Here is a 26,501-nt window from a genome sequence, read left to right on the forward strand (position 1 = left end):
ATGGCACTGCAGTGAATTAGCCAGGTCTTTTCTGGCATGTAGTAAGCCATGATGTGTTTTCACAGCTGCTGGGGTCTGAAAGACTAGAAGTGATTTTGCAGAAGCGGGGAAAGAGCAAGGAGGAATGTGAAGCTGCGTTCCTCAGGAGCTGTGGACCAGCTATCTGCACTGCCTCAGTTCCCCATGGACCACTGATCAAAGACAGGGAGGGATATGACGGCCACCTCCTCATTCTCTACCTCCTCCCTTTCTCTTTGTCTCCTCTTTCTGTCTCACCCACCCCACTCCTGCCTTCTTACTCTCTATCAACCCCTCTGCTGCTCTTTGGCATTCTTTCCACCTCTTCTCTCTTTCATCCCTTTAACTAATTTAGGGGGGGGGCGCCGTTGACTGATCTGAGTAGATGGATGTTCCTGAGCTTTTGCCACTACAACGATCAGATGTGTACTGTTTATATGTCACTGAATTTTAATTCAAGCTCTTTAAAGTGCTCTATCCATGTGGAATTGTGACAGTCCCTCACTTTACAGTCAGAAATGTATAATTGCACTTCCAGTAGGCTTATTTGGATGCCTTACTTCAAAACCAACGTGATGACAGAGTAAGGACAAATCAACAAAAATGCAGACAATTGGATTCCAGGGAAAAAAACATAAAAAAAAACATCTGTGGGTTTCTGCTTTTGTCAAGCTATTATCTGCAGCTTAATGAGAATGTGGAGATGCTGTCTCCCTGCTGTTGCATTGTGTTTGCTGAGCTGAGCACTGGCCAGATTTAGAGCAGCAGGGTGACTGAGCCAGAGCAGCACTCCCACTGTGTAATACACGCAACCATGCCAATATCTAATTTGGATGCACCCAGGTCAGCATAGTTTTCCCAGCCAGCCAGCGAGTCAGTCAGCCAAGAAACTAAACAGCCAAATGGAGATTTATTATTTCCTTCTGAGTACATTTTAAGGTCATTAATTCGCTTTTTGTCAATAACAGTAATGCAATGCAGATTTGCTATTTAAAAATTCCACTCACATATTCACATCAAAATATGAAATGTGTTACACAACAGCCACGCAGACATATGCAGGACTACGCACACACATACACACAGCCATTTGTTGGCGTGCAAATGCTATGTATGTGTGTGCCTCTTTCATGTAGAGCACAGCCTTGGATGTGGTAATTTAATGTCCCCTCCTCACTGAGACTGACAGCCTTGGTGAAGAGCCTCATCCGTCTGTGTGACACTGAAATGCACAAATCACATCTGAGTGTAACAGGATGAACAGTGAAATGAAGGGTTCATGTAACAAATGGAAGTGTCAGTGTCTTGATGCAGAGAGGACCAGTAGGATCACCCTCAACGATTTAAGTGGGGAGCTACTTGATATACTGTACAGCTGGCAACTTCTCCTCCAGTGGGAACAAGTCATAGATGGATATTTTCTCATGTCACAGTCTAGTAGCTTGTATTTTTTAAACTAGTTTTTATTAAGGGGATTTTTAAATTTAGCTTATTCACTTTCTTGCTGAGAGTTACATGAGACGATCATACCACTCTCCTGTCTGTGCATTTAATATGAAGCTGCAGCCAGCAGCCGATTAGGTTGGCTTAGCTGATTAGCTTAGTCCAACACTTACAATAACACCTTCTTATAAGCGCAGCCTGTCATTTCAGTACTTCAGTTTTATTAACTAGATACAAGGTGTTAATCAGGGAGAATTAGAGGTGTTGGTAGGTACATTTTGTTACCTTTAGAAAGAGTCTATTTCTAGTTTAGTCTGCTTTCCCCCCATTCCAGTTTTTGTTTTGCCTTGTTGAGTCAAAAAGACTAGGTAGGATACTGATTTGACACTGCCTGTCATCAATGGCATGAGAGTTGTTCCAAATGAATAGATTTATAGTTGATATAGTCATGAATCACAGTGAATGCTTTCACAGTCGACTTTAGAAATTCAGATGAGATTGTGAGGTCCAAATGTACACTCCAAGACTTAATACATCACTCATTCCCTGAGATCATAGACTTTATAAATGATCCTAAATCCCTGGCTGAAACCTTTAATTTACTGGTTAAATAACCTTAAGTCTAAAGCTATATGGTAGCAGCTCTGTGAGGCTGTACTTTGAGTTAAATGCTAATGGAAACATGCTCACAAAGGCAAACATTGATAACTGCACATGTGCAATGTTTCATGGTAAAAGCAGGTGTTTAGCAGGTATAATGTTTACCATGTCTTAGGTTAAATGGTAAATGGACCTGTACTTATATAGCGCCTTTCTAGTCTTCCGACCACTCAAAGCGCTTTTACACTACGTGCCACATTCACCTTTTCACACACATTCACACAGTGAAGTCCATCGAACAGAAACTAACATTCATACACACGGCATCGGGAGCAATTTGGGGTTCAGTATCTTGCTCAAGGATACTTCGACATGTGGCACCAGGAGCCGGGGATCGAACCCACAACCTTCCGATTAAGGAACGTGTCAGCATGCAACCAGTTGCTAATGAGCACTTAACAAAAAGTACAGCTGAGGCCACCATTAGTTTTGAAGGTATTTGGTCATAAACCAAAGTATTGGAAAAACGTTGTCCTGCTGGCGTCATTACAGGAAGAGGATTCATCCTCTGGGGATCATGAATGTATGTACTATAATGGTATGGGATGGCAATCCATTCAACAGTTGTCGGGATATTATAGTCTTGACCAAAGTGGTGGACCAATCAACTGGCAGACAGACAGAAAAATAATTTGAAGATCGTATTGCCTCATTTTGAATGTCATTATAACATGCTATAATACACGGTTGACCCCATTGGAAAGTCTGCTCCTGTTCCCAGCAATAATTTCCTTTGAAGTGCTCCAGTCATAAGGACCTGTCACATAATTTTAGAGTGGCAACAACAAAAAGCTCCCATGACCTAGTTATAATTCAGAGTCAATTGTTCTTTAAAGGACTAATATTCTGTTCCTTAATGGTAATAAAAATAATGCAGAGACATCTCTGGGTGGAAAGAATAAAGAATAAACTCCTTTTTTACATCCAGTATTTTTGTTAAAATATTGATTATCTGCCTTTACATTTCTCTAAATTCATCAGTGTAAAAGTGGATTCAAGAATCCCATTCAAAAGGGAGGTTATATCTATCAATCTATCAGTGAATAATGTTAAAATGACAGTTCTCATTGTTTTATTCACAATCCAAACTGTGTCAGAAAGTCTACAGGAGATGAATGTGTTGATCAATGACTTATCAGCATCATAAGAGGTGTTGTGATTATCATCATATTCCTCTTGCCTATTTTTCTTCTTTCTCTTCTACTGTTTGTATTTATATATTACAAAAAGGACAGTGACTAAATAATAAGAATAGAGACAAAGCATGTGTGTGTGTGTGTGTGTGGGGGTGTGGGTGTGTGTGTGGGTATGCGTGTGTGTGCGTGCTTGTCTGTGTGTAGGTGGGTTCGTGCGAGTGGACAATATGTTCACCACTTTGTGTGCATGGCATTGTGTGTGTGTTGGAACATCTCAATCACAGGGTAGAGATCAGGTTCAATTACACATGCAATAACTTTTAGGTCTCTATAGGCCTGGAAGCCATTTGTATGCTAATAAGTATGACAGCAGTAATGACTTGCAATAAAGGTAACATCTGCTGCTTGATCAAATTTGATATTGGAGTATTACCACAATCAGCCTTTGCTATTTGTCCTGAAACCACTTGTTAGTCTCAAAACGTTTGGGAAGAGTTTTGGTATCTAGCATTGGTGATGTAATATTGGGCACATTCCCTGCAGTGTGACAGTGTTTTACTTGTATTTTAGTGATGTACTCTTTGGGGAAATTGATAGTGGAAACGTTCATCTATTGAGCAAAGTCAAGTCAGTCTAATTTATATAGACCAATACCACAAATTTATCTTAGAGAGCTTCGTAAACTAACACCCTCCATTCTTGGACCCTCAATTCTGAACTGAAATATCTCAGCTACTACTGGATTGATTGTCATGAAATTTTATTTAATTTTTTCTGATGCAATACCTGCTTAATTAGCAGGAGGTGTTGAACATGATACTTGTTGAACATGATACTTGTCATTGTAAGCATGCTGATATGCTGCTGTTAGCGTTGAGCATGCTTTTGGGTTCTTTGTAAAAAAAAAAGGTTAAAAAAATATAATATAAATAATGATTTAGTTTGTTAAAATAGTAGTTGTTCAAAACTGTGGCAAAGCAATGTAATTCTTTGACGCTATCCTACAGGGTTCGGATTTAGATTTAATGTATCTTCATCTTCTGGAGTGTGTATCACACTATAAAAAAAGCTCAGTACTGTGCAGCACATGTAGTTTACAGAATTGTTTCTTGTTATGTATTCATTTATAATGTTCAACATAAAAGAGCTTAATTAAATTCAAATTCGAAACACAACAAAGTTAATCACATAAACATGATTAAATACCCGCCATACATGGCAGCTAATTTGAGTTATAGTTTGATACATATCCGTCAAATATTTTCTGACATGAGTAGAAAGACAGAGAGAGTATGCTTCTTCTCTCATTCCAATGAGAGAGAGCCTGCTGTGTTTAGCTCTCACTTCAAGGGCCTGAAAAAGATCAATGAGGAAGAATAGCAGAGGGACTGGACTACAAATTGAGCAGCCTTTAATCACCTCACACAGTTCACAGCAGTGTGAAAGTTCCCGCCACGAAAAGGTTTAATCACTTGCCAAGCTGAATAGAGTCAACTTGCTGCTAATAAAGGGCACACAAGGCCAACAGGGACACATGCACACATGTGTGCATTTGTTAATGCACCTAGGAACAAAAATATACACATAGACACCCTTGCATCTTTTGCTTAAACACACAGGACTTTGAAATCAACCAATTATAGCTGCTGGATACTGGTAATAACCTCTGGTTTATAAATCTCAGTAACTAAAGTCCTTAATTTGGTGAGTTTGTTAGCACACAAAGTAGCTCACAGAATAAGAGGCACTCATCATTTATCAGCTTATTCAAGGGTTTCACTGACAAATGATAATGACCTGACCCAGCAGTCGATGGCTGCTGGGCTACTCAGGGAATGAGACCTGAGATCCGTCAGTGCTCTTAATGGGCAGAGACATGAGGGTCATTTTGTCACTCTTCAGTTGATGACTAAATGAATATATGTGTTTGGAATATTACTCAATGTGATAACATTTCACTGTTGCTGTGTTTAACCTCCTAAGGCCCAAGCTGTTTTTTTACATGCATTTTTTATTTCTCTTTGCTATTTGGGCTTATTGGAACCTAATTAGAATAAAAACTAAGTATCATCTTTTGATATGATGTACTTTTAGAGAAAAATGATGTCCACATATGTGGACTCATGGTCCGAATTTCCATAAAACACAATAAAGTCACCTTTGTGTAATAGAATAAAAAACTCTTTATTTCCACCTTGAACATAGCAGTTTTTTCCTGACTGTTTTTTAATGTATTACTAACACATACACACATATTTTTTGAAATTTTTTTGAATATCAGAGAGTAAAATTTTTTTTTTTGCCCATTTTGGACAGTTAAAACAGTTGCAGGATGACATTGTATGTCTGTATCAAAATATAAAACATTCAAAGCATTTTAAATGGTTACTGTTTTTTAAAAAAAACTATTAAGCTACTAATGTGTTTTGAACATCATAATGGGAAAAAAAATGAAAAAACATCATAGTAGGTGAATAGCTCATGTGAAATTTTGCATTGGTAATAGGGGTGGGCGATATGGGCAAAAAATAATATCTCGTTATTTTTGGGGATTTTGGCGATAACGATAATCAGTCGATATCCTTGTGATTGGAATTGTCTAAGTTAGGGCTTGTGTCCACCAAATGCGTTTTTAGCACTGGGAGCGCTCAAAAACTCATTTTCCGAGCGCCCAGCAGCGTTAAAAGTTGTAAAGATTTCAACTTGAAGCGCTCTGAACGCTGCGCTAAAAAACGTCTCCGCTGACATCTTTTTACCGCTGAGCTTAGCGCTCTGAATGCTGAAGCCCATAGGATTTGTATTCAAAATAGGCGCTGCTAGCACTAAAAACGTGTTTGGTGGACACAGACCCTAATCAGTCTTTTCGAAACCAAACCATTTCCATGCCAGAGAGGTAGACCCACGTCTCGGCACTAAATCATCTGAAGTACCGGTAGCTTCAGGGACTGGAGGTGTTTGCATTTTCTCTCTACCATCACAACGCGCTGCTAAACTGTTGCAAGGAGGATGCTAGCGAGAGGTCACCTGATCACTAGTCGTGTGACTGAATCCTGCCATGCTGTAGAGAGCGTTGCTGCACCGTGTATTAAGTGGATGTGAGGAGTTTCCGCGTGCGTTTAAATATTTTTGGCGAAGTAATTTAAATACTCAATAATGGACATAATTTGCACATCATCAAAACAACGATGATGATATTATCGCAAACGATATATATCGCCCACCTCTAATTGGTAATGTAAAAAAGGGAACATGTTAAAGGCTGCGATCACTGAGGACTGAAGGACCAGGCCTGCTTACAGAGGCCCAGAGGTCACCTGATTATTGACCTTCACAGAGTCTGAGAGGAGAGGAGTTGGAGGAGGAATGTGACTTATGGTGCGATCCATTTGTCTCGTAAATCCCCCACCCGAGTTGCTCTGACGCGAGAACGTGATGTAATTGCCTGGCTTGTACCACTTATAGCATTCCATTTGTCAGAAACACTAACATTTCAAGTAATTCCGTTATTGCAAGTCTTACATTTCAATAATATTTTGCCATTTTCGCCTATTTCAATGTCAACAAGTGCTGTGGCGTTTGTCTCGAGCCTCCAGGGGCCTCCAGTGGCAGGCTAGTGTTATTGTTAGCTACATTAGCCTATTTAGCAAACCAGCTAGAAAACAAAACTTTACATTGTATTGAACTCACAGCAACACCGTGCAATGCATAAACTGGTGACCGGACTAAAGCAGCAATGTAAACAGTGTGTAGGAGCATTTAAAATCGACATTAAAACGACCAATGTAGTCAATACGGACGCTGCCACCTTTGTTTTGCGAGTCGTACGTTCACCCTCGTTTAGCTCGGTGTACTGTGAGGAGCCCCGAGTGGGACGGCTGATTTTACGACCAAAAGGGGGTAGCTCCAATGCTCTTTGCACAGAAAAACGCTCCGTAAATAAAAACATGACAAAATCAAATACAAATTAATTTATGTATGTAGGTTTGCATTATTTATTTGTTATTTATTCCAATGGGACAATATGCAGCTTTTTAGCTACACCAGAGTTAGCTGTAAGCTAATTTACATGTGCACATTTTTACTAACATTTTCAAACCAACTAATTTAAGTATGTATGTATGTATGTATTTAGTGATTTAATTGTTATTTATTTCATTGGGACCATGTACAGCTTTTTAGCTGCACCAGAGTTAGCTTTTTTCTTATTTTACATGTGTGCTAGCATGTTAGTTTTGAGGAGCATCAGTCCGTAAGTACACTTATGTGTACATCATGTTTAGCGACCTACAAAGTTGCTATTTTTACACTTTTTTTTCAAATTTGCATGTCATGACAAATGTACAAGGCTTTTATAAATATCTAAATCAGAATAAGCCATGAAATATGTCAGAACTTCTTACCTGGTCGGCGTTTGTGTATGGAGCGACCACTTGAATTTTCCCGCCATTTTGAATTGGCACCGTAGTGGCACCGTAGTGTGTTAGAAATTTCTGACACCACCATATGGTAGTGTAAGTACCCCATATACGTACCATAACACCCCCAATTCAGCAGTGAACACAATTGTGGACATAAGAGCTAAAAGGTGCTGTCCACGTATGTGACCGCTAAGCCCCAGGAGGGTATATATAGTGCCCTTTACCTGCATGGGCTTTTGATTTATCACAAACATTTTTTTTGTGTTTTCCAATAAAAACTATTCTCATAAGAGATTCTACAAAGACCAATCATGATAACAAGAAGAGAAAACCCTTAAGGCACCAGAAGGTTAATAAAGAAAGTGTGTATTAAGAGACCTCATTAGTGAAAACCTTTCATGATGCTTCCCAGGAAGCCCATATAGCTGACCCTGGTGCTGCTGAGAATGTGACCTTGGTGTGATGGTAAACGGATAATAAATCCAGCGGCCGCAGGGACACAGTTGTGTAGTTTGTGGACAGCCGGGTCAATGAGGTGGCAGGCTATGAATCTTAATTGCTCCTGTCTGTCTTTCTCCCTTGTCCCCACTATAAAATGCATTGAAATAATGGTGCTCCAGTGGCTCAGCAAGATAAGAAGCACGTCATTCAGGACTTTAAACGCAGCTAACCTTGCTATATGTCACACCCTCTGTCTCCTAGTTCCCTGTCAATCACCACTCTGCACTAATGAATATAGTAAAAGGGTTTTGAGGATAATCTGCAAAAAATACCCTGAAGCAAAGAAAACTTTGCATATCAAAAATTAAATTAAAGTGTTACAGCAGTGTTGTATCAAAAGACTTACAATTTAAACGTTGAATGAAGTGGACAGACAATCTACTGCTACAGCACACAGAGGCATCAACTGGTTCAAGACTGTGATGAAGCTGCGCTCTGCCAAGCAGAAAGGTGACAGGTCAAACAAACAGCTCTCTCCATATGTTGGTTATTAACCTCTGGCTCACACTGGTTAAAGGAAGTGCCTGCCAGCGTGTTAGAATTATTGGCAATAAAAGTCCAATTCAATCAGTTTTTGAAGGAAACACAAGGGCTTATGCTTATTCACCCATGATGACCACATGTTGGTCATGCAGGTTGTCAGTTTTTTTTCAGCCATGTCAGACACAGTGGGTGGTAGACTTTAGTATTTTCAAGGAAGGTTCATTATTTCGCCAACCAAATAGATTTTTATTGTAGAGATGATGAAAAATGAGTGGTTTGCTGTTAGGGTAGAGGAAAGTCCCTTCAGAGGCCTCCGAGAAAATGTATTTTAAGAGGATATTTGTTGCCTGAAGGCTGTAGGGTGTTATATTTCTTCCCTGTGGATTTATCTCTGAGGTTTTCCACAGTAGGTTGGTTTAATTTCAGTTCAGGCATATTCTCACTACCCGATCCCTGCAAATCACTGCATCCCTGTGGAGCCAGAAATCTGCACTCACAGAGCCTGGTGTGGTGGAGCAGCAGTGAGATAGATAAACTGAGGAAATAGTGGATCTCTGTCGCCATCTAGAGAAACATGTACACCTAAGTGGGTTTTACACCGTGGAGGTATACCTGCTTAAACTCAGCTGACCCACTTTACTCAGTGATTCTGGATATAAACATCTTTGGTTTAGCAGGTAGCAGACAGTGAATGATGTCTAAAGGTCTATCGAAATAAAAAAGCTAAATTAAAAAAATAGGAAATTTACTTTAGGTGGTGGAAGGCAGAGCGTGGGCCATACTTGTTACCGCCCTTCTCCGGCGCGCTGAAGGACTATAAACAAACACCCCCAGCGTCAGAGTCATGTGGTTGGTCATGAGGAAGTAAACAGAGAAGAGAGGACCCAAAGAGGCAAGGATATTTCTATGTCTTTTTGTGTCTGTATAAATTAAATCACCCAGTCGTAAAAAGTTAGTTAACCGCGATATTTTTGGCATCTTTTCGTGTATTGTCGTCTGCAACGTCGAGGCTAATAAAAGTAGTTAGCAGGCTGTAGGCTAACGTTAGCCTGGTGGCAATAGAAAGAGCTAACACTTAGCTAATGCAGGATCATCAAATAACTGCAGTCCTCAGATTCTTCCATTCAGAAACCAAACTACAGTTTGATTCAAAGCTAAACGAGTGTTTTCTATGTGTTTGGATGTGACTTCAAGAGAACTGGAAAATTAAAAACCTAGAGTATTAAAAATGTTACAGACATTTTAGGACTGACGTTAACACAATTAAGTGAGTCAATGCTTGTAACACTGTATTTCCGGGGGGAACAGCTTTATTCGCATGCTAAGTATCTGCTAGGTTTAGGTAGCTAATACTGATGTAGTAAGCTATTAGTTACCTGGGAGGAGTCAGAACCCAGGACCAGAGATTAAGTGTCTAACTCAAAGACATTTGTGCATGATGTTTGGAACGAGTACTGAAAAGTCATGCTTCCTTTCTCTTTTCAGCTAGAGTATCCAGGCAGTGGGTCAAGGTGTAGCTGTTTTGTGCATCCTCCTCCTCCTCCTCCTCCTCCTCTTCTTCCTCTTCCTCCAGCCGCTATGGTGGACTTCCTGGCAGAAAACAACCTGTGCGGCCAGGCCATCCTCAGGATAGTTTCTAGAGGAAATGCCATCATTGCTGAGCTCCTGCGCCTGTCTGACTTCATCCCTGCAGTTTTCAGGCTCAAAGACAAGAGTGACCAGCAGAAATATGGAGACATTATCTGTGACTTCAGCTACTTTAAGGTATGGATTTGACCTTTCTGGCCTTGATGAAGCAGCTACACCGGTCTCACCCTCGGGCCAAAGCTTAACATACAAATGCTGAAGTGACGGCGTAGTTACATGTATATTTTGTAGACTTGAGGAAACTAGTAGGCACATGATGTATGGTCATAGTGATGTAGTCAGTATTTAAGTAATTGTTTAAGTAATGGGAGGTGGAGATCATATTCTTTCCGTTGTAATAACTGCATATTTGTGTGTGACTTTTCCAAGCGTTCAGAATCAGAACATAGACAAACATTTTGTTTTGATTTATGAAAATAATTGCTTTCTTATTGGAACAGCTGTTCTACCTAGTCCCATTTGTTGGGAGTATTGATTGATTATCGATTGCACTTTTTAAGACGTTGTCTTTTTGCCAGGGTCCAGAGTATTACGATGGGAAACTGGAAGCCAAACCTGAGCTTCAAGACCTGGATGAAGAGTTTAGAGAGAACAACATTGAGATTCTGTCGAGGTTCTATCTGGCTTTTGAGAGTGTCCACAAGTATATAGTGGATCTTAACAGGTGAGACAGGACCGGGATGTTTAGGGGTTTTGTTTTTCAGTTCACTTTCAGTTCACTTTCAGTTCAGTTAATTTAGGAGTACGTTTTTCAGAATATGAAAACATGTTAAGTTGAAATAGGTAATAGTCCATGACCTTGATACACACCCCCTCCCCATTTTCTCCCTTGTAAACCACAAAACCTGATTAAGACTATATCACAAGACGTTATTATATTATTTTCTCCTCTCTTCAGATATTTGGACGACCTACATGAGGGTGTTTATATTCAGCAGACCTTGGAGACTGTGCTTCTAAATGAGGATGGGAAACAGCTTTTAGTAAGTAACACAAATGCAAATCAGTTTATATTTTGTAACATTACAGGGACATTGATTTCAATGCCCTGCCCTTATAATTACAGATTAAACTCAAAAATCTAAAAGTCCTACAGAAGTTGATTGTGTATATTTTCTTTTCCACTCAGTGTGAAGCTCTCTACCTTTATGGAGTCATGCTGCTGGTTATTGACCAAAAGATTGAAGGGGAGGTCAGAGAGAGGATGCTTGTTTCCTACTATAGATACAGGTGCACTTGTGACTCACACACCCCCACACACACACACACACACACACACACACACACACACACATTCTCTCGCTGACTCACACACTCAATATGCTAACACTTGTTAGCCATTGAGCTTGCTCACAGCAAATATGAGTCACTTTACTCATACGTGCATTTGTTTAAAATATTTGAGAGTGACCCTTATATTTGGTGTACCTGACCTCGTGTTATCTCTCCTTATGCCTCTCAGTCATTATTTTACATTAAAATATGAATTTATATTTAATATAATGCCAGCATGTTTGTATCTGAAGGACATACGAACATGTTGTTAATCAGTAGATGTGTGTTATGTGTAATGCCAGAGAAATGCACACATGTATTAAGGATACACACAGGAGCATGCCGAATTGATCATTTTAATCCTTTATAGCATAATTCTTCAAATAGCAAAATATGCTTTTCCAGTGTTAATCCCAAGAAGTGACACCTGACTTTTTTTTCATCACTCGCCTCAGTCTTGATATTGTTTCCTACTTCCCTTCAGTGCTGCTCGTTCATCAGCCGACTCCAACCTGGATGACATCTGCAAGCTCCTGCGCAGTACCGGTTACTCCAGTCAGCCTGGAGCCAAACGACCAGCCAACTACCCTGAGAGCTACTTCCACAGAGTTCCCATCAGTACCACTTTTATTAGCATGGTCATTGGGAGGCTGCGCTCAGACGACATATACAACCAAGTGCGAAAACATTTGATTAAACATAAATTTGAACTTTTAATAAACCAAAATGAGCTCTTTGTGAGAGCTTTTATGAGGCTGTTACAACTTGAGTGGGTATAGATTGTGTCAAATCTCATGCCCTGGACCAAAAATCACATTTCTCTTCCTGTCCACTAGGTGTCTGCGTACCCTCTACCAGAGCATCGTAGCACAGCGCTGGCTAACCAGGCAGCCATGCTGTATGTCTGCCTCTACTTCAGCCCCTCCATACTGCACACCCAGCAAGCCAAGATGAGGGAGATAGTGGACAAGTACTTCCCTGACAACTGGGTAAGACATTTGTTATACGTTAGGATTGTTGATTGTACGTCCTGTACGATTAATCTGCATTGATAGTGTCAGGCTGGTAGATAACAAATGAATGTAAACAACTTTATGGAATGTTATGGCATGCACTTTATCTTACTTTGTCTCAGTTTTTTTTATTGTGAATGTTGTACTGAAGTGATTGTGTTATCTGTCTGCAGGTTATCAGTATCTACATGGGGATCACAGTAAACCTGGTGGAGGCCTGGGAACCATACAAAGCTGCCAAGACTGCTCTCAACTACACTCTGGACTCTGCCAACATCAAAGAGCAGGTATTATACATTTTGAATTGGCTTCAATGTCACACAGCCTCCAGCGTTGTCATTTTACAGTCCTTCAGTGTGGCACGCTATTGTATGCAGATACTGATAACTGTGTCTGCAGAATTTGTAAGTCATCCAATGTGACTGTGCAAAATCTAATTGACACACAGGAGCATTAATCAAATCAGTGACTTTAGAAAGACATTTCAGCTTTAAACTTGTCCTGAAAAGTTTTTTAAAAAGATGGTGAGTGACCATGAGCTCAAATTAAAGTAAGGTTAACAAAGATTATATTTAGAAGAATTCTGCACTCCTCAGCAGGAGGAGACAACTGAACAACCCCTTGTTAGTGTGTCATCTGCAAACATTCCCTTGTTTCCTAATGGCCACTAGCTGGAGCAAATGAATAATTTATTGTCCAAGATGAAAGATACTTTTAACCATATCTCTCCCAACCACCATGATCACTGTGTATTTAGGCCACTCGATATGCAGCTAGCATGGAAAGTCTGAGGCCTCAGGTGCAGCAGCTGCTGAAGGAAGGTTTCCTCAGGGAGGAGATCATCCTGGACAACATTCCCAAACTACTCAACTGTCTGAGGGACTGCAATGTAGCTATCCGCTGGCTGATGCTGCACTCTGCAGAGTCAGGTGAGGATATTGGGCCAATTTTTGCTACAATGTAGCTTGGAGAAGAACAGATATTGTCTCTCTTGTGATGTTTTATTTTCTCTAAGGAGCCCCACACTTCCAAATTCATGACTTTACCTTTATATGATGTTAATAAAACTAGGTTTTTAATTTTTGTTTACTCAAATTAGTCATTTTCTTACAGCCTACGATCCGAACAACAAGCGACTGCGTCAGATCAAAGAGCAAGTGCTCAACGACTCCAAGTACAACCGTAAGATCCTGTTCCAGCTCTTGCTAGACACTGCTCAGTTCGAGTTCACACTCAAAGAGGTGAGAGTCTCTCTTCAATACTCGATAATGTGAGTGATGACTGGGAAAATATGGACAAAAACAAGCAACATACTGGACGTATCTCTTTTGTAGTGAAAGTGTGAAATTAATGGCAGAATAATTCCAAAGCGATCCAGCCAACTGTGTTACTCGTTAGGTTTGTCCCCTCTGTCGTCTATTAGCAGGTAGTGAGACAGCATATGGCCAGCCAGTCTATCACAAGGAGAGGACACAAATTTAATGTTCTCATTACACATCTCATCTGACTAATCCTTCCTCATCGACTCAGCATCTGTGCTGTCCCTCTTCCAGATGTTCAAGCAGATGTTGTCAGAGAAGCAGATCAAATGGGAGAGCTATAAGAAAGAGGGATCAGAGAGAATGACCGAGCTGGCCGAAGTCTTCTCTGGCGTCAAACCTCTGACCAGGGTGGAGAAAAATGGTGAGTTACGCTGTTGGGGTGGAAAAGATGAAGGAAAGAACTGGTATTGACTAAAAAGAGCCTCAGCCATGCAGTGTTTCATGCTTTGAATGCCATGGATTATTTCAGTGTTGGAACACAAATGCTTTAATGAGTTTTAAGCTTGAAGCGGTTCAGAGAAAAATGGTGAGGTAAGGAAATCTCATGGAAGAAACGCACAAAGGACACACATGCAGGGGGAGGCAAATTACAATTACATCAGTCATTCTTTCTTCTGTTACTGCGACTATAGCTCCAGTAGCGAGGCCCATCTTTCTTAACCACTGCTTTGATAACATTATCTCTCCACTTGTACTACAACACCTCTATTACTCCTTACAGAGAACTTACAGGCCTGGTTCAGAGAAATCTCAAAGCAGATTGAGTCTTTGAACTATGAAGACTCCACAGCTGCTGGAAGGAAGACAGTTCAGCTCATACAGGCTCTTGTTGAGGTGAGCAAGACAATGATGATTTCACGCTGGCTTTACATTTAACAAAGCCTGCATTTTTTATTTAAATGTTATCAAAATCGCAATATGGCGCAAGTGCAGATCACAGATCCAGAGCACTTGATTTTATGATTTGCTCAATTTTCATGGGTGTCTTTTGATTTAAGAGTTAGAATTTGATAGCATGAGTTGAATCTTTTTATACTGTTTTGCAGATTCAGAGGTACTTTGCCCTAGTTTCATACATATACCAAATAAGGGAATCTGAAATTACAATATATGGAAACGGTGGTAAAACAAAGAGACTAAATTAACTGCTATGACATATATAGGAATAAAGACATATCAGACTGTACTGTAGAAATGTCTTGTTGCCTCAGTGGATTGTAAAAACCTTCATTTTCTCCTGTCAATCCTGCCACGGTCTATTATAAAACTAGAAATGGAACACATATGATTTTCAAAAACTGCAAACACTAGGTTATGTTTATTTACATAGCCACTGATAACTGTTTACACAATTAGCTAGTCAGTGGGTACCGTCTTCTGTGCCAGCACAGAATTAGCCTCATGAGCCAGGAATTTAATGAATGCCAGTGCAGAATTGTTTTTTTAAACATCAAGAAAATGGGCGAGTGCCTACAATCCTTGGATACAGATATGTGTTTGCAGTGTTGTTTGTTTTCAGTACAGATATGTGTGTCAATAAAATTGTTCTTCTCTTTGCGTTCAGGTCCAGGAGTTCCACCAGTTGGAGTCTAACCTGCAGGTCTGTCAGTTCCTGGCTGACACCAGGAAGTTCCTGCACCAAATGATCCGCACCATCAATATAAAAGAAGAAGTCCTCATTACCATGCAGATAGTTGGAGACCTTTCCTACGCATGGCAGATAATTGACAGGTACTGATAATCATTAAAGCCATTAAAACACTGGTAGAGAAGAAGATGGTGAAGTAACCATAAATAAAGCAAAAATTATTCTTTGATAAAGCTTTGATGCTACACAGTTCATTTAAATGTCATATTAATAACTGATTTTCTGGCATATTTTGTTTCCACTGTAATCATTATTTCCTCTTAGAACCTCCTCAGTAGTGTAGATAGTGACAGATCACATGGTCAGCCAGAGACAGAGTCTGTTCAGCTCTTTATCTGCTGATTTCAAAGAGGGCAGAATTCTGTATATATTGCATTTTTTCCCCTGCAGTGCTAGCGAGTAAAATAAAATACTTGCTTATGTCCTCCACTATCCGTAGTTTTGGATCCTGCCAAATTTGAGATGCTATTGTCTTTAAGTTTAATGCAATACTATGTTTCAAAGATTCTTCTATAACTGGGCAGCTCCAAAGCATATGTAGGAGATCACATTTTATCATTTTACATCTCTGGAACATGGGAGAAATCTTGCTGTCCATTTTATGTAACCTTACGTGAGTGTAATATGCTCTATGGAGTACATTTAATTGAAACCTATGTTTTGTGGAAATGAATACAGCTAATTTGCCAGTAATGATACCGTATATAGAGAACATTAATCCTCTAGTTGTTGTACATAACCTATTGTATAGGTAAGTTTCAAAAGGAGTTTCCTTTATAATATCTGGGAAAATGTCTTTTTTTTTTTTTTTTAAATGAGTTTTATTTAACCCACTATCTTTTTTGAAGTTACAGTTTTTCTGTCTTACTCTGCAGCTTCACATCAATAATGCAGGAGAGCATCAGAGTCAACCCGTCCATGGTTACCAAACTGAGAGCTACATTTCTGAAGGTGAGGACTATCAAAACAAATGCACACATGCTCACACATAAAGAAATAATAGCAATTAATAAATGATTCCAGTAACAGGTCTGGAAAGTAATTGAAATAAAAAATAAAATCAAGACCTTGAAAGTTCTTGGATTTACTGAACAATGAAGGGGTCCTTAAAAGTGCTTGGATACAGCCTACTATAATCTCTGAACTTGAACTTTATACACCCCATCATCTCAAAATTATTTGATACAAAAGAGTGGCAACCCTGATAACTCTGCCTTGATTGGAAGAATTATTAAATGTGATGTTGATTCTTGTGTGTGTGTGTGTGTGTGTGTGTGTGTGTGTGTGTGTGTGTGTGTGTGTGTGTGTGTGTGTGTGTGTGTGTGTGTGTAACCAGCTGGCATCTGCATTGGACCTTCCATTGCTGCGTATCAACCAGGCCAACAGTGCCGACCTGCTGAGTGTCTCACAGTTCTACTCTGGGGAGTTGGTGGCTTACGTCAGAAAGGTACATTGTGTTACAATTGTGTTCATGTTTTAACCAATGATCTTACAAAAGAAGCCGCTGTATCTAAAAGTGTTTAGCAGAGAGGACACTTTCTGTGACGTTTCCTGTGGCAATGAACATGTTTTTAAAATGGTTTCTCAACTTTAACACATGAACTCTGCATGCTGTAAATTATGGTTCAGTAACAGCTGCAGTCGTGATTAATGTCTCTACAACCATCTGTTTGGTAGATTTCTCCAAAAACAGCTACTTAGTGGATGTGTGCCGTAAGATGCTATTACCTTCTGGTTTCATCAACCACATGCTGTGTTACTTTACGCCAGAGGATTTGCTCCTCCCAGCTGTACACATCATCTGCAGCATTGTGTACCAAACATACATAAGATTTATGTTGGTACTCAGTTTGGGTATTTTATCTTCTTGTTTCCAGGTGCTGCAGATCATCCCCGAGAGCATGTTCACCTCTCTGGCCAAAATCATCAAGCTTCAGATCCATGACATCATGGAGGTGCCCACACGGCTAGATAAGGACAAGCTAAAGGACTACTCCCAGCTCGGGGCTCGCTATGAAGTAAAACAACTGTTGTGTTTCTGAAACAGTCACACTTTGTAATGTGCATGTAGCTTTTGCAGTATTGTTCAGAATGTCATTGAAGTAATGAAATGGATATCAAAAGAAATCAAAAGCAGAAAGAGAGGCTTCAAGTTGGTCTGTTTTGATGTCGACTCATCTGCTGTGTGTAAGTGTGAGGCAATCATACTGGCTGGGATTTCTGAACGTTTTTCAATCTCGCTCGCAGCTTTTGATGTGAAATATAAATTAGAAAAGAAGGCTCGATATGGAAATAGATTGTGCAGGCAAAGACTTACTTCAATTACATTAATTAGAACTTGTCAGGCTGATATTGAAATTGCATATTTTGAAATGCAGTCAAGTGCCCTGGAATTAAATATGAGTGTTTTAGAGTTTAACTTTTGATTTTATTTTCAATTTTAAAGTTAAAAACAAAACAGCACGGCATATGTCTGTTTATACTATTCAATACGATGTCTGCTGGCATTCATCTCTTTTTATAAAAACTGAAACTTAGCTTATCATAATACTTTGTCATTTTACTGATTTAATTTAAGGTTCCCTGGATTCTGTCTGTCAATTGTGTGCCTAAACATGCTTTGTGTGATTACAGGTGGCTAAACTCACCCATGACATCTCCATCTTCACCGAGGGGATCCTGATGATGAAGACCACTCTAGTTGGGATCATTAAGGTAGAAGATTAGAACAGTTATTTGGACTTTTCTACTTTTACTTTTAGCATGATGATAATAGACTATTAAAACACCCTTCCTTTAGTGGATTTTACTTTATTAACACGTGCAATGTTTTAGGTGGATCCTAAGCAACTACTGGAGGATGGCATCAGGAAGGAGTTGGTGAAGAGGGTAGCTTATGCTCTGCACAAGGGATTGATCTTCAACCCCAAGGCTAAGGTCAGACATCAGATCGGCAACAATTTATATTTTGATTGACTATATATAAAGCCTTGGAAAAAAATAAGATCAAGGATAACAGTAGTGAAAAAGGAAAAGATTAGACTAAACAACAATCTTCCACTATCTTAGCTGAGTGAGCTGATGCCCAAGTTGAAGGACATGGCGGCCACCATGGATGGGTTCTACAGGTCGTTTGAGTACATCCAGGACTACGTCAGCATTTATGGCCTTAAAATCTGGCAGGAGGAAGTATCCCGCATCATCAACTACAATGTGGAACAGGAATGCAATAGCTTCCTCAGGGCAAAGGTCTGGATCAATGCAGTAGCGTGATTTTTGCTGTTTCTGATCACATCCCTGAATAATGCATGACATCAGTTCATCCTTCTGTAATCAATACAAGATGCTCTGGTTGTTTGCCTATGTCAGTCACGGGAGTTGATTGATTGGTTCTTTCCTTGCTTCCAATCAGATCCAGGACTGGCAGAGTGTGCACCAGTCCACCCACATCCCCATCCCGAAGTTTCCCTCTGTGGATGAGTCTGCTACCTTCATTGGTCGTCTCTGCAGAGAGATCCTACGAATCACTGATCCCAAGTATGTTATTGAAATCTTTGAAGTTTGGTCATATCTGTAGACACTGAATCTTGCAGTATTTAGAAGCTTCCCTGACAAACATGGGTCCTTTCTACAGGGTGACGTGCTACATCGACCAGATGAACACCTGGTACGACCTAAAGAGCCACCAGGAGGTCACCAACAACAGGCTGTTCTCTGAGATCCAGAACACCCTGGGTACATTTGGCCTTAATGGACTAGACCGCCTGCTCTGCTTCATGATAGTAAAGGAACTTCAGGTAATTAGTGTACAAAAAGGTCTCAGGCTGTGCAACAAAGCTACCACCAGGGTCTTACTGAAATAAACAGCTGACACATTAGTGCTTCCAGGTCTGTGAGGGCTTTTATAGTATGTTCAGTGCACCTGGTATGTACACCTGAATATATTTGCGCTGTTAGCAACCTGTTTTTCCCATCAGAACTTCCTGACAATGCTTCAGAAGACCATCCTGAGGGACAAAGCTGTGGTGGATGTTTTTAAAGCTATGCTGGGTGCTGTCAACCCAGTCCAGGGCATTGTGGGTAGGTATTTATTTAGGAACTCTTACAACCTGACAGGATCTTTTTATTTTTTCCTTGAGAAAAATCTTATCTATTTTTCTGCAACAGCTAATGCCAGCAAAGTGTACGCTAATGCTGTGGCCAAAACTCAGAAGATCTGGGGTGCATATCTGGAGGCCATCATGAAGGTATCTGATATTCTCTAATGTTGTGAATAGAAAATAATAACTTCATGTTCATGGGATGTGCGTTATTTGAAAATGAGCTCAAATTGTGTTTCAAATCTTTAATCTTTTTCTAATGCCCCCCTCCCCTCTTCTATATGTTGCACTGCGTTTGTTGTAGGTGGGTCAGATGCAGATTCTCAGACAGCAGATTGCTAATGAGCTGAACTACTCCTGCAAGTTTGACTCCAAACACCTGGCTGCTGCTCTGGAAAACCTGAACAAGTCAGTCCTCAGAGCATACTGTACCACTTACATCTCTGTAATTGTATTCAGTATCAAGAGATACTCATAGTGTGTTGCCTTTAGACTCAGTACATATGTAGGTAATACAGTAAATACATATTTAATTCCTATCATTTATTTTGCTAGTTTTAGCAAAATAAACCTGTTACTAATTGATAAATAATTATTGCTGTAATTCTAAAATTTAACATATGTCAACTCTTATTGTGACCTTTCCAGATCTCTGCTGGCTGACATTGAAGCTCACTACCAGGATCCATCCCTGCCCTACCCTAAAGAGGATAACACTCTTCTGTATGACATCACTGCCCACCTGGAGGCTGCCGGCATTCACAACCCACTCAACAAGGTCGGGAGATTATGGCTGTTGCTTCCAACACAATGTGATAAGTGTTGGACAAATATTAAGTCATATTTACAGACTTTCTCTGTTTTCTGTTCTATGTGCTTAGACATTGCACAATATGTTCTGACCATTTTCCTTCCATTTATGGTTGTCACAGATCTACATCACCACAAAGCGCCTACCTTACTTCCCCATCATCAACTTCCTGTTTATTATTGCACAGCTGCCTAAACTTCAGTACAGCAAAAACCAAGGCAAGTTGTTTTCAGTTTACTATATTACATCACTTATTGTACTGTTGTTGATGAAATTAAAATGAAGTTTTCCTCAGTGTCCCACAATTGTCCCGAATTAAATAAGTTTCATAACTTTGTCTCTGCAACTGGCTTTACGTCACTTGCTCGGGTCTGCCATGGAAGTTGTTCCATGCACTTATATCTGAATAAACAATTGATATTACCCTAGGTGTTTGTTCACAATCAGTTTTCATAATTCTTTTAGTCATTAGTTGAGTGAGTGTTTCTTGTTTACTTATAACTATATTGTTTATTTATAAGTATATACTATATTACATCAATAAATGCGTCACTGAAAACTGCAGTGTAAATTCAAATCTGTTTCTGATACCTGGTACACTGTGAAGGAAATTTATATACACACACTTTGAACATTATTATTATTTAGCCAAATAATCACAAACCCAAGCTGTTTACATATAGGCTAAGCTATAGGAACACCCTAATCCAGACATCCGGAGCGAAAGAGCAAGAGGGAAGGTTAAACAAACAGTTTGCATATTTAAAGGCTATAGAATCACCCTAATCCAGAGATTAGAGTGAGAGAAAGACTGAAAAGAAAGTCGCCAAGTTGGCAACAATGGTCTCCCTCTGTGATTGATTTTGTGTGTAAGCACAGAGCTTGTATCACTTCATAAATTTGAATTTGAACACAATTAAAATTGTATATATTCATGACACATAAAAGCAATCATTTGTAGGATGGATTGGATCAGGATGGTTTAACTAATGTGAGCACAACAGATTCTTGGTGTCCCGTCAGTATGCCAGACTTACTGATATGTAAGGCTGCATCCACATGTAAATAACCTCACGGCTGATGTCTTGTGTTTTTCCAGGAATGACGTGCAGGAAAGCCACAGACCCAGTGGACTGGCCTCCTCTAGTGCTCGGCCTGCTCACCCTGCTCAAGCAGTTCCACTCCAGATACACACATCAGTTCATGGCTCTCATTGGTCAGTTCATCCGCTCTATCATGGAGCAGTGCACAAGGTAACAAATGAGACTTGACTACTTTGCAGTAATAGTACCAGTAGTGGTAGTACCACTTTCTTTTGTGTAGTTTTTAGTATAGATATTGTTTCCCTTTTTGTTTGCTTGATCTGAGTACTTTTATGAAATGTATCCTGTTATGGCTTTATGAACTCATGTTCAAGTTTCTATTTGATCCCATCGTAGTCAGAAGATCCCTGACATGCCTTCTGATGTGGTGGGGGCTCTGATGTTCCTGGAGGACTATGTGAAGTACACAAAACTGTCACGCAAGGTAGGACAACTTTGACCTGAGTAAGCTGCTTATAATGTTAAAACATGTATAAAATGTGCCAAATGACAACATTTTACATAAACCTGAGCTTTGATTTCTAATGATTCTACCCTAATATGTTTAGCTGCTGTATTGTTATACAGATGTAATACCTTTCCGCTGTAAGAAATGGTTAACCATATAGCACCATGCCCTAAATGAGACACAACTATAGACATTTTTAAGCACTATGTCTTGCGGGATGTGGGATACTAACTTGTATTTCTCTTTATTTTCTCTGTATTTTCAAGGTGGCTGAAGCCCATGTGCCCAGTTTCATTTTTGACGAGTTCAGAACAATACTGTGAAGATCTGGATAAAGCATTTCATTAGACAATTATACTTTTGTTAGGCTTTTTTCACTGCAGACATTTGATCTTGTCATAGTGGGAGAAGAGGAGGTGTTACATACATGCTTGCTTTGTTCATTTCAAGTGTTCCTGTAAGCCATGTCAGTGTGTGACAGTAATCTAGGTTGCACAATTCCAGGACCCTGAAGCGAAGGAAAGCAGCTAAATGGAGTTTTGCCTTCATTCATTTTATGATTTAAAGCTGCGCTTCAGTGTCTTTCATGAAAAAAGCCTATTGAATAGTTTACTTACACATTTCATTGCCCATTAATGTCTTAATGCACTAATAATAGATTGTACATAGATAATAAAATTAAATTGCCTATGACTTAACTTGCAAACTTTGTATATTGTCACTTTGTGCCATTGCCTAATGAATTTCATTAATAAAAATGATTGTTCATAATATGTTGTTTTTATTCCCCTTCAGTTGAGTTTAGCTCTTTTGGTCAAAGCTTTTACTTTGAAAAACAAAACAAAAACGGAAGTCAGACCATAACCATATCCGTAGTTGTACTTATTTTTCGCGCGTGATTTGTTTACTTTAACTTTACTTTTTGTTGTTTACTTCTCACTAACATTAACAAAAACACACACCGATGAAGACACTGCTACTTCATATTCATACGGTAGCACGTTAGCTTAGCTAAGCTAACCAGACCTGTAGCAGGTAACGTCAGAAAGCTAGGCTAACGTGAACGTAGCGTCAGTTAGCTGATCTGTAGGTGATGTGTGTTGTGTGCGGGCTCTCACAGGTTCAAGGATATCTGTAGTAATGTCTCTTAGCGCCGTTCACGGGACACTGTCGAGCCTGAAGTCGTGTCAGGCAGACATCGGGACGGGAATGGATATAGTGACAGATGTGGCTATGGACCTGGCGGAAACGCAGGGTAACTATCAGAAGCTCCCAGTATGCTGAATACTCTCACTGGTTGTACTGGTTTCCTTTAAACCCCTGCTTTAATGTTTGGGTCTCACTTAACGTCACATAATAACCAGGGATATAAGTGTTTTCAAAGTGCTGGGAAGTAAATAAGTATATTTTTACATTAGCTAACATTAGTATACTTACTATCGATACTTTATACTGACGTTAAAACTCCACTAGGGAGTTACTGCACCTTATACACCACTACCTTTATATGGCAGCTATAGCTGTAATTTATCTTTATCAAACTCTATAATAAGTTTATAAATATGATGCATTGGTGTAGATTAAACGACCCAGCAGTTTAAAAAGTAGTTAAATGAGCTCCACCTGAAACAACTACAACATTAACTACAGCTGCATCAATGCTAATGAATCATCAAGGTAATATAATGCTTCCAAGGGTCAATCTGTGTCAGTACTGTTGATACATTTGTAATATTTCAGTTTTTATTTTACACAAGCCAGCTTTTGTCTGCTTTTACATGTAATGGAGTATCTGACTACTTCCCCCATCACTGTGTGTGCTGCTGTGTTACAGATAAAGATATGAACCCTGGCATCAAAGAGATGGAGGCTATGATTCTGGAGTGTGCCAAGCTGGACAGGGAGATTAACTACTTTGTTGACGTTGTGCAACAAGTCACAGGAGAGGTGAGAACAGCCTGATTTTTCTGGAGTGGCAAGTCAAAAGTTTAAATGTCGGGGAAAGCAGTTGACTGTAATTGTAAAAGAAGAGGGAAATAACCTAACCTACTTCATTTTCTGTAGGTTACTACACAGCAGCCAGAGGCCATGTTCAGCCTGTCTGCCAGAGTGAAGGAGCAGTTCACAGAGAGAATATCGAGAATCTCTGACGCTGAGCTGCAGAATCACCAGAAAGTAGTGGCCTTCAAGGACACCATCAGTAACTCTCTCAACCAAGGTAATGCCTGTGCACAGACATAGTTTGAATTCATGCACTGATTGCAATGTATTCAGGACAATATATATATTATATATTATATATATGTATATGTGTGTGTGTGTGTGTATATATATATATGTTATATTACACTTTGATAATAACAGGAGATCTTCTCAGACAAGGACAGAGACAAATTTTGTGATGCATATTTATTTTTTTGGGGGATAATTAGCTTAATTTCAAACAAGCACACTAGAGTTTGCAGAATTTACTGTTGAATAATTATGTCGGCCACCCTGTAGCTGTTTTGTTTTCTGCTTTTAAAGTGTTGTCCTTATTACACCCCTTATTAAAAAGGTAGCCACTCACAGATAATGCCACATTTTTAGGTGCTGTCAACATAAGTGAAACTGCCATTGCACCAATATTATTTTCCCAATCTGACTCACTCCCAAAGTTTCATTGTGTGAGAAAACATATTTTGAAGTGCGAACCTTGTGAACTCAAGTGATTATTTTAGATAATTTCATATTCTGTGAAGGCTTATCCCATCAGGCATCTTTATTCTCTACTGAATGAGCTCCTCATGCTCCAATTTAGGGATACTTTATGAAGCGTAGACTGTACTCTCTTAAAGGCTGAAATTAAAATCTGTAACTCCGTAGGTGGGCTCATCATCGCCTGGAAGAGTTTAAGAAGGCGTTATGTAGAGTTTTTTTTAAATACCTTAAGCACAGGATGACCTTTGACTCTTTGATTGTTGTAGCAATAGATCAACTTTATACATGGGTTAAAACAGGGAGATGGTTTATCTGCGGGTGGGTGTGTTAGATGTTGTCGATTTTGGTGTGTGCATGTCCATAACTGTGTTATGTTAAGGCCGTGTTTGCTGCTATATAGTTATTTGGACACACATTGTATGTTTGTCGTTCTTTCAGCTAATCAAGAGTCAGCAGAGAACATGGAGGAGCTCGATGAGGACATTGCTGTTACACAGAGCCAAGTCAACTTCACCTGTCCACTAACACAGGTAGACCACTCTACCTTACTTTATATAATTCATGCTGTCATTGAGTGCTTTTTCTTATTTGAAAACATTTCCATCTTTATACATTGCTACTTAATTTCTGGCAATTCAGTATTAGCAAAACATGAAGAACTTTGATTTTGTTTTAATGTTTGATTTGATGTTTTAGCAGCTAAATTGTGTTTCATTATATAACACACCACTGTGTGTCTGTGTTCAAGGTGGAAATGGTGAACCCGGTGAGGAATAAGAAGTGTAACCACCACTATGATGAAGGAGCCATACAAAACCTGATCAAAACAAAACACAGCCAGAAAAAGAAGTGCCGGTAAGACACTCTCCCTTGGAGGGCTGTTAGAAAGTTGAGTCAGGTTTTACAGCAGTAAACAACTCGACGGGCTGGCGTGGGACCAGCAGTCTGCCTTAATTCACATTTTCTTTATTGTACTGCTTTGATGTTGGGATGAAATTAAATGTGGCTGCTCCCTAGAGGAACACTGATGAAATCCCAGTGCCGGTCTACGTGGATGTCAAAGAAACTTGTCTATTGTTGAGTCCCGACTGTGGTCACTGTGCACACACCATGCATGCACAATCAAAGCAGTAATACTCGAGAGGGTTTTCCTTACTCTGATTCAGTGTAAGACTGATAAAATGCTGTTGTACTTGTCTTAAAGAGTATCAATGCAAAGATTTGCTTTAAACACATACTTCCTCACATTTGTGCAAATATTGTTGTATATAATAGTTGTGTGTTTTGATACCCTTTAAGTTTCCCTCTCTTCCTCTGTCCTCTAGCTGTCCTGTGGTAGGCTGTGGGAACACAGATGTGAAAGAGTCAGACCTGATTCATGACCAGATGCTGAGGAGAAAGATCCAGGCCCATAAGAGACAGGCCAACCGGACATAATATATCATGTTTTTGTTGGCAGACTCATTCCTCAAAAAACCGATGCCTTGGTCGTTATTTATCAGCAAAGGAATATTGTTTTCATCAGTGCTGGAATTGTTAACCTATGTTTTTATTTTATGTGATTTGTACCTCGGGAAAACTTTGTCATCCAGTTAAATTAGAATTTAAAAATGATGAATTGTTTGTGTTCCAGCTGGAGCATTTTCCTGAACTCCAGTCTTGTTGGAATGTAAATAAAAGCTGCAGACCTTTTCATGAATTAAAACCATCCAAACCTGTACCTTAAATTAGGATTGTGGGTAAGTCATTTCTCAAATATGTTGCTGCGGTCTACA

General features: G+C 39.6%; 2 protein-coding genes across 2 annotated transcripts; both read left to right on the forward strand.

Moving 5' to 3' along the window:
- The first annotated feature begins 9,445 nt into the window (after positions 1 to 9,445).
- Positions 9,446 to 22,797, forward strand: washc5 (WASH complex subunit 5). Its single transcript, XM_051407026.1, has 29 exons — positions 9,446 to 9,551; positions 10,145 to 10,423; positions 10,825 to 10,970; positions 11,205 to 11,289; positions 11,436 to 11,536; positions 12,066 to 12,258; positions 12,418 to 12,570; positions 12,768 to 12,881; positions 13,352 to 13,523; positions 13,708 to 13,835; positions 14,148 to 14,277; positions 14,638 to 14,750; positions 15,481 to 15,647; positions 16,440 to 16,515; positions 16,901 to 17,011; positions 17,442 to 17,582; positions 18,199 to 18,279; positions 18,400 to 18,501; positions 18,634 to 18,813; positions 18,977 to 19,101; positions 19,199 to 19,361; positions 19,542 to 19,644; positions 19,732 to 19,811; positions 19,969 to 20,072; positions 20,313 to 20,442; positions 20,597 to 20,693; positions 21,575 to 21,728; positions 21,915 to 22,002; positions 22,293 to 22,797. Exons 2-29 carry the CDS (start codon positions 10,238 to 10,240, stop codon positions 22,347 to 22,349), a joined length of 3,480 nt encoding a protein of 1,159 aa, XP_051262986.1. The 5' UTR covers positions 9,446 to 9,551; positions 10,145 to 10,237; the 3' UTR covers positions 22,350 to 22,797.
- A 76-nt stretch (positions 22,798 to 22,873) lies between these two features.
- Positions 22,874 to 26,453, forward strand: nsmce2 (NSE2 (MMS21) homolog, SMC5-SMC6 complex SUMO ligase). The gene is made up of 6 exons (XM_051407043.1): positions 22,874 to 23,281; positions 23,861 to 23,973; positions 24,091 to 24,244; positions 25,165 to 25,256; positions 25,475 to 25,581; positions 26,052 to 26,453. The coding sequence occupies exons 1-6, from the start codon at positions 23,167 to 23,169 to the stop codon at positions 26,161 to 26,163; spliced, it is 693 nt and encodes a 230-aa protein (XP_051263003.1). The 5' UTR covers positions 22,874 to 23,166; the 3' UTR covers positions 26,164 to 26,453.
- The last annotated feature ends 48 nt before the right edge of the window (positions 26,454 to 26,501 follow it).

This window comes from Dicentrarchus labrax, unplaced genomic scaffold (genome assembly GCF_905237075.1).
Source record: "Dicentrarchus labrax unplaced genomic scaffold, dlabrax2021, whole genome shotgun sequence".
Lineage (NCBI taxonomy): Eukaryota > Metazoa > Chordata > Actinopteri > Moronidae > Dicentrarchus > Dicentrarchus labrax.

Bases quoted from the DNA above. Each gene is read 5' to 3' on its own strand.
- nsmce2 (XM_051407043.1), top strand. From the start codon at position 23,167: ATGTCTCTTAGCGCCGTTCACGGGACACTGTCGAGCCTGAAGTCGTGT. The intron at 23,282-23,860 runs GTAACTATCAGA...GCTGTGTTACAG, and splicing joins GGACCTGGCGGAAACGCAGG to ATAAAGATATGAACCCTGGC. The intron at 24,245-25,164 runs GTAATGCCTGTG...TCGTTCTTTCAG, and splicing joins CAGTAACTCTCTCAACCAAG to CTAATCAAGAGTCAGCAGAG.
- washc5 (XM_051407026.1), top strand. From the start codon at position 10,238: ATGGTGGACTTCCTGGCAGAAAACAACCTGTGCGGCCAGGCCATCCTC. The intron at 11,290-11,435 runs GTAAGTAACACA...TTTTCCACTCAG, and splicing joins AGGATGGGAAACAGCTTTTA to TGTGAAGCTCTCTACCTTTA. The intron at 11,537-12,065 runs GTGCACTTGTGA...ACTTCCCTTCAG, and splicing joins GTTTCCTACTATAGATACAG to TGCTGCTCGTTCATCAGCCG.